This window comes from Sander vitreus, unplaced genomic scaffold (assembly GCF_031162955.1).
Source record: "Sander vitreus isolate 19-12246 unplaced genomic scaffold, sanVit1 ctg314_0, whole genome shotgun sequence".
NCBI lineage: Eukaryota > Metazoa > Chordata > Actinopteri > Perciformes > Percidae > Sander > Sander vitreus.
This window is the reverse complement of record NW_027595463.1, coordinates 82,501-90,000: the sequence shown is the minus strand read 5'-3', so window position 1 is coordinate 90,000 and position 7,500 is coordinate 82,501. Positions and strand designations below refer to the sequence as shown.

General features: G+C 47.4%; 1 protein-coding gene across 1 annotated transcript in view; it reads left to right on the top strand.

Moving 5' to 3' along the window:
- The window catches only part of LOC144513676 (segment polarity protein dishevelled homolog DVL-3-like), a 31,459-nt gene that overhangs the window by 17,286 nt on the left and 6,673 nt on the right, over positions 1 to 7,500 (top strand). The window contains exons 9-13 of the mRNA XM_078244853.1: positions 4,209 to 4,285; positions 4,500 to 4,567; positions 4,703 to 4,783; positions 4,867 to 5,001; positions 5,765 to 5,932. Of these exons, the coding sequence (XP_078100979.1) occupies positions 4,209 to 4,285; positions 4,500 to 4,567; positions 4,703 to 4,783; positions 4,867 to 5,001; positions 5,765 to 5,932 (529 nt within the window). The remainder of the gene's footprint in view (positions 1 to 4,208; positions 4,286 to 4,499; positions 4,568 to 4,702; positions 4,784 to 4,866; positions 5,002 to 5,764; positions 5,933 to 7,500) is intronic.

The window sequence follows — 7,500 nt, the reverse complement described above, 5'->3', positions numbered from 1 at the left end:
TTCTACTGTACTTCTACTACTGTAACTGTACTTCTACTACTCTAACTGTACTTCTACTGTACTTCTACTACTCTAACTGTACTTCTACTGTACTTCTACTACTGTAACTGTACTTCTACTACTCTAACTGTACTTCTACTACTGTAACTGTACTTCTACTACTCTAACTGTACTTCTACTACTCTAACTGTACTTCTACTACTGTTAGCAACGTACATGTGTCACAAAGTAGACATGTTAGGTCCTTTGAGCAAAGCCTCATGTTGTGTCGAGCCTTCTTAGTGTTTAAAAATAGATATTTTGGGGCAGGTCTCTCTTTGAACCAGAATAATCTAAGCACATCTCTGTCTCTCGCATTCAGGACAATTTGCAGAAAGGTTTTCGTTATGTCTGCCATCATGCATCATCATACCATCATCATGCATCATCATGCATCATCATGCCATCATCATGCATCATCATGCCATCATCATGCCATCATCATGCCATCATCATGCCATCACCATGCCATCATCATGCATCACCATGCCATCATCATGCATCATCATGCATCATCATGCCATCATCATGCATCATCATGCATCATCATGCATCATCATGCCATCATCATGCATCATCATGCCATCATCATGCCATCACCATGCCATCATCATGCATCATCATGCCATCATCATGCCATCATCATGCATCATCATGCATCATCATGCATCATCATGCCATCATCATGCCATCATCATGCCATCATCATGCATCATCATGCATCATCATGCATCATCATGCCATCATCATGCATCATCATGCATCATCATGTCTCTGTGCTGCCTGAATTTTATCAAAATGCTTAGCAAGTCAGGGTTCAGATTCGGTCCCGTAAAGAGACATTCGTTAAGTGAGCGGCTTTCTCGCTCATGGGCATCAAACACAATTTTGTTGTACTCCAACTTTCTTTGATTATGGGATGATGGGGCATATAATACACTGTCTCAACAGTAGTTACATCTTCGATAATTCCCTCAGATATTCTTGTATTACTTGATCATATTGCTCGTACAACTCATCATTATTATGAAAACGTTTTACTTGGCCATTCAAACGATTTCTAGCAGTACAGTAATTAGTAGCCAAAGTAATATTCTCTTCTCGCCAAGGCAAACTGACTTCATATCTACCTTGTTGGTACTTTACTGACTGCTCGAATTGTCACAGCGCGTCTGTCTCTGGGTTCTGTTTGATGTCCGTGATCCCCAACGATTTGGTCTCCCAGAAACTACGCAGCTGGTCCGTCAGCGCTTGTTCCTCGCCGACGCTGATATGCAGAGCATTTACCTCCACTGTTTCAGTTGTCATCTCATTACAGGGATGGACACAGTTCCTTGAATCAACCATCCAAATGTGCTCTCTACAGCCACAAGTCCATTATCCAGTCTCTCTCTGTGTGTCCTGACACCATGTTCCAATAATAGTCTCCAAGGCCTTCCTGTTCCATGCCTCTCACAGGGTGATCTGCGACTTGGAGTCCTTTTGCTTCAAGAGAGCGTCTGATTTCTTATGTGGCCATTTTAATGTTATATGAACATACACTTGGGGTTTCTAATAATTCAACTTCAACAGACACATTTGATTTTAGATTTCTCAGACTAGCCTTAACCTTTTTTTGCTGTCATTCTTTTGGTATTTACGGAACCAAATACGTGTAGCTTTATTATTTCTGTACCCAGTACTGGCAGGTTCAAAGCTTTAGAAATATCTTCACGGATAAAGCTACGTTGACTCCCCCCATCTAACAAACATCTGGCGATTTGGCTTTGTCGTGGCGTATCTACCCAAATGGTTGCCGTTTGTAACAGCACTGCTCTACCATTACAATCACTTGGCGAAACTGAACATTTAGCTTGAGCAGTGTCTACCTCTGTTTTAGTCGTGGTCTCTCGTGTCTGGATTGACTGTTGGTTACAAATTGTTTTATGATGTCTTTTGCCACACTGTGCACATTCAATACCGTGCGCCCTGCAGTTACGCGCAATGTGTCTGGGGTCTAGACATACAAAACCATCCATCCATCCATCTTCGTCCGCTTATCCGGTATCGGGTCGCGGGGGTAGCTCCAGCTCCAGCAGGGGACCCCAAACTTCCCTTTCCCGAGCCACATTAACCAGCTCCGACTGGGGGATCCCGAGGCGTTCCCAGGCCAGGTTGGAGATATAATCCCTCCACCTAGTCCTGGATCTTCCCCGAGGCCTCCTCCCAGCTGGACGTGCCTCCACCTAGTCCTGGGTCTCCCCCGAGGCCTCCTCCCAGCTGGACGTGCCCTCCACCTAGTCCTGGGTCTCCCCCGAGGCCTCCTCCCAGCTGGACGTGCCTCCACCTAGTCCTGGGTCTCCCCCGAGGCCTCCTCCCAGCTGGACGTCCCTCCACCTAGTCCTGGGTCTCCCCCGAGGCCTCCTCCCAGCTGGACGTCCCTCCACCTAGTCCTGGGATCTTCCCCGAGGCCTCCTCCCAGCTGGACGTGCCCTCCACCTAGTCCTGGGTCTTCCCCCGAGGCCTCCTCCCAGCTGGACGTCCCTCCACCTAGTCCTGGGTCTCCCCCGAGGCCTCCTCCCAGCTGGACGTCCCTCCACCTAGTCCTGGGTCTCCCCCGAGGCCTCCTCCCAGCTGGACGTCCCTCCACCTAGTCCTGGGTCTTCCCCGAGGCCTCCTCCCAGCTGGGACGTCCCTCCACCTAGTCCTGGGTGCTTTCCCCGAGGCCTCCTCCCAGCTGGACGTGCCCTCCACCTAGTCCTGGGTGTTCCCCCGAGGCCTCCTCCCAGCTGGGCGTCCCTCCACCTAGTCCTGGGTCTTCCCCGAGGCCTCCTCCCAGCTGGGACGTCCCTCCACCTAGTCCTGGGTCTTCCCCGAGGCCTCCTCCCAGCTGGACGTGCCTCCACCTAGTCCTGGGTCTCCCCCGAGGCCTCCTCCCAGCTGGACGTCCCTCCACCTAGTCCTGGATCTTCCCCGAGGCCTCCTCCCAGCTGGACGTCCCTCCACCTAGTCCTGGATCTCCCCCGAGGCCTCCTCCCAGCTGGACGTCCCTCCACCTAGTCCTGGATCTTCCCCGAGGCCTCCTCCCAGCTGGACGTGCCTCCACCTAGTCCTGGGTGTTTCCCCGAGGCCTCCTCCCAGCTGGGCATCCCTCCACCTAGTCCTGGGTGTTCCCCGAGGCCTCCTCCCAGCTGGACGTGCCTCCACCTAGTCCTGGGTCTCCCCCGAGGCCTCCTCCCAGCTGGGCGTCCCTCCACCTAGTCCTGGGTGTTCCCCGAGGCCTCCTCCCAGCTGGACGTGCCTCCACCTAGTCCTGGGTCTTCCCCGAGGCCTCCTCCCAGCTGGACGTGCCTCCACCTAGTCCTGGGTGTTCCCCAAGACCTCCTCCCAGCTGGACGTGCCTCCACCTAGTCCTGGGTCTTCCCCGAGGCCTCCTCCCAGCTGGACGTGCCTCCACCTAGTCCTGGGTGTTCCCCAAGACCTCCTCCCAGCTGGGCGTCCCTCCACCTAGTCCTGGGTCTTCCCCGAGGCCTACATACAAAACACCTGCCTAATCGTCTCAACTTTTCTCTCCTGATATCCACTGTGGATTCGGTACAGTCAGGAGATCTGTGATCAGGCTTACCACAAAACAAAACAGTCACTGTCATTCAGACTCCACGTATGGAATGCTGCGGCTGAGGAGGCGTTGGGCCTTCTCGTCCTGCGCTGTGGCGCGTGTTCCTTATCATTGCCAACATTCCTCCTTTCGTTCATTAACTCTTTTGCTTTGAGAACATTATCGGCTTCTGATTTGGTGAATTCGAGAGCAATGTCTTCTGGAATCATTTTCAACAAGATAGGACATAATAAACTTCCATAGGTGTCCGCTACAACACCTAGCGGGCTACGCACCTGTATCTCACAGTCTTCATACAGTTTGCACAAAGAGCTTACATCAGTTGCTCGGTTTACGGGAGTCATGTTCAGTAACTTATTCATATGAGCATTAATAACTAAATCTTTACGGCCAAATCATTTTTTAAGCAGATCAATGGCAGTGTCATAATTATTATTAGACAAAGCGAGGCCTGCTACTGCACCTGCAATATAGTACAGGTAAAGTATAGGTATAGTGCTGTGTGGTACTATTACTACAGGTATTAGGAGCTACTACTTGTATTAACAATGTGTATAAATATGTCTGTCAGGTGAACGACATCAACTTTGAGAACATGAGTAACGACGACGCTGTCCGAGTCCTGAGAGAAATCGTCCACAAACCAGGGTGAGACTTCTTTCACTACTTACTTTTAATAGTACTATTACTTCTAATACGTGATATAAAATACATGAATTAAAAAACTGTTGTTGTTCTGACTTCAGCAGGCGTTCATTTGCATATTCCAACTTGGAAACTCAGGTTAGGATGTGTCCAACAACTCATGAACACTGTCTGTCTCTCTGTTTCTCTATCTGTCTGTCTGTCTGTCTGTCTGTAGTCCGGTGACGTTAACGGTGGCAAAGTGTTGGGATCCAAACCCCAGAGGCTGCTTCACGCTGCCGAGGAGTGAGTCAGCACCAACACATATCTTCAATGACTTAAATCATTCCCTCCCCACGCTAACGCTAATGCTAACGTTATATCTTAAACCCAGTCAGACTAATGTGCCTTTTTCTCCCGTCTTTTTCATCGTCCTGGAAGGCGAGCCGGTCCGTCCGATTGACCCGGCTGCCTGGGTGTCCCACACCGCGGCCATGACAGGCCGGCTCCCCCCACACTACGGTGAGACTCCCATCAGCCACTGCAGTATCCGCCCGTCACCCGTCCGTCCACGACTCCAACAATAACCTGCCGCTGTTTTTCAGACCTGCAGGAAGAAACCCATCTCACCATCCACAGCGACATGACGGCTGTCGTCAAGGGGATGGCCAATCAGGAGTCGGGCCTCGAGGTTCGGGACCGCATGTGGCTGAAGATTACTATCCCCAACGCCTTCATTGGTAAGAAGACCTTTTAACTGTTTATCATAACCAGACCCAAACTCTGACCCTTTATCAGGAAATTAGGTCCCATGATGGCCCACTGGAAGGAGAGGGACTTTCTATTCACACACAAGAATGATCCAAAACTAGGGTTGGGTACCGAAATGCGATGCCAATAGGGCACCGGTGCTGACGTAAACGGTAGTAACGAGACCGAATAAGAACGAAAATTTCGGTGCCTCATTTCGGCCCCTGACTTTACATTACACCTGACAGCAGGTAATGTTAGCCTACCGTTAGCTAGCAGCTAAATGCTGACAGCTAACATTAAACAGTGTAAAGTGTGACTGTATTTCACTGTAGAGGATGCCAACAGCACGATGTAATTCTGTAATTGTCGGAATTAAACAACACAGACGGTGCGTTCACTTGAAACTGGTAGCCTCGTGGTGCATTCAAAGTTATTGTAAAATACCCTTTTCCCATCTGGTGCTTGTTTTTGTCATTTAACAGCAATTTACTGGTGAAATAAGTCATTGTTATAAGTTATAGTTAAGTATAGTATAGTAATAGTATTATTAGCAATAAACGAGCCGTTCTTTAATGTCACCAACTGTTGTTTGGTACCCTTCTTTTTTTTCTTCTTTTTTTAACTTTATTAAACGTACCGGTTCAGGCACCGTTTTAAAAGTATCGCTTTAGCACCGGTATCGAAAAAACCCAAACCATACCCAACCCTACCCCAAAGTGAATTGATCTCTGAAGTCTTGGGTCCATCCAGGTTCAGATGTGGTGGACTGGCTCCACCGTAACGTGGAGGGTTTCACCGACCGCCGGGAAGCTCGCAAGTACGCAGGAAACCTGCTGAAGGCCGGTTACATCCGCCACACGGTCAACAAGGTGACCTTCTCTGAACAGTGCTACTACGTGTTCGGAGACCTCTGTGGAGGTTAGTCGCACACCCTAACGACTCTGATTTCTTATTGGTTTATTCTCTAGGGGGGTTTTTACAGTCAACACACTCATGTGTCAGCATACACAAAGGATGCACGCCTTAAATGTAAAACATTTGGCTTATACAACCTTAAGTTTGAACTAAAGTAGCCAAAAGATTGTTTTTCACAACGTTAGGCAGTGTATTAACTTAAGAATGCTGCTATCCTTTAAACAATAACAAGACTTAACAATTAGTCCAGAAAACAACACACACTAAATATAATCCCCAAAATATAGTCTATTGCTGTCATTCCCAAACTGTGGTCCGCGGACCACTAGTGGTCCGTGAGGGTACTGCAGGTGGTCCGTGGAAAAGCAAAATAAAGTATAAAATAATAGTTTTTTAACCTTCATTTTACCAGGAAATTCCCATAGAAATTAAGAATATGTATATTGATATACAATTTAAATTAAATTGTGAAGTTATTGTGTGATCACTAAAATAGGCTCGGTTTGGAAATGTTGACGATAGCCAAGTGTTGTTATTACTGTATAGATGTAATACTCCATTGCTATGGAAATACGTTTTTCAAATGAACCTGATTATGCCCTCAGGCGCTGGAGTAAATGAATAAATGAAATAAGTGGCAGCCATTGTGTTCAGTAACCTTCTTTTAACGAGCCTGTTGTAGTGATGAGATGACCAGTTGTAGTAATGAGATGACCAGTTGTAGTTGTAGTAATGAGATGACCAGTTGTAGTTGTAGTGATGAGATGACCAGTTGTAGTAATGAGATGACCAGTTGTAGTTGTAGTGATGAGATGACCAGTTGTAGTTGTAGTGATGAGATGACCAGTTGTAGTGATGAGATGACCAGTTGTAGTTGTAGTGATGAGATGACCAGTTGTAGTGATGAGATGACCAGTTGTAGTTGTAGTGATGAGATGACCAGTTGTAGTGATGAGATGACCAGTTGTAGTTGTAGTGATGAGATGACCAGTTGTAGTTGTAGTGATGAGATGACCAGTTGTAGTGATGAGATGACCAGTTGTAGTGATGAGATGACCAGTTGTAGTTGTAGTGATGAGATGACCAGTTGTAGTTGTAGTGATGAGATGACCAGTTGTAGTGATGAGATGACCAGTTGTAGTTGTAGTGATGAGATGACCAGTTGTAGTGATGAGATGACCAGTTGTAGTTGTAGTGATGAGATGACCAGTTGTAGTTGTAGTGATGAGATGACCAGTTGTAGTGATGAGATGACCAGTTGTAGTTGTAGTGATGAGATGACCAGTTGTAGTGATGAGATGACCAGTTCTAGTTGTAGTGATGAGATGACCAGTTGTAGTGATGAGATGACCAGTTGTAGTGATGAGATGACCAGTTGTAGTTGTAGTGATGAGATGACCAGTTGTAGTTGTAGTGATGAGATGACCAGTTGTAGTTGTAGTGATGAGATGACCAGTTGTAGTGATGAGATGACCAGTTGTAGTGATGAGATGACCAGTTGTAGTGATGAGATGATGACCAGTTGTAGTTGTAGTGATGAGATGACCAGTTGTAGTTGTAGTGATGAGATG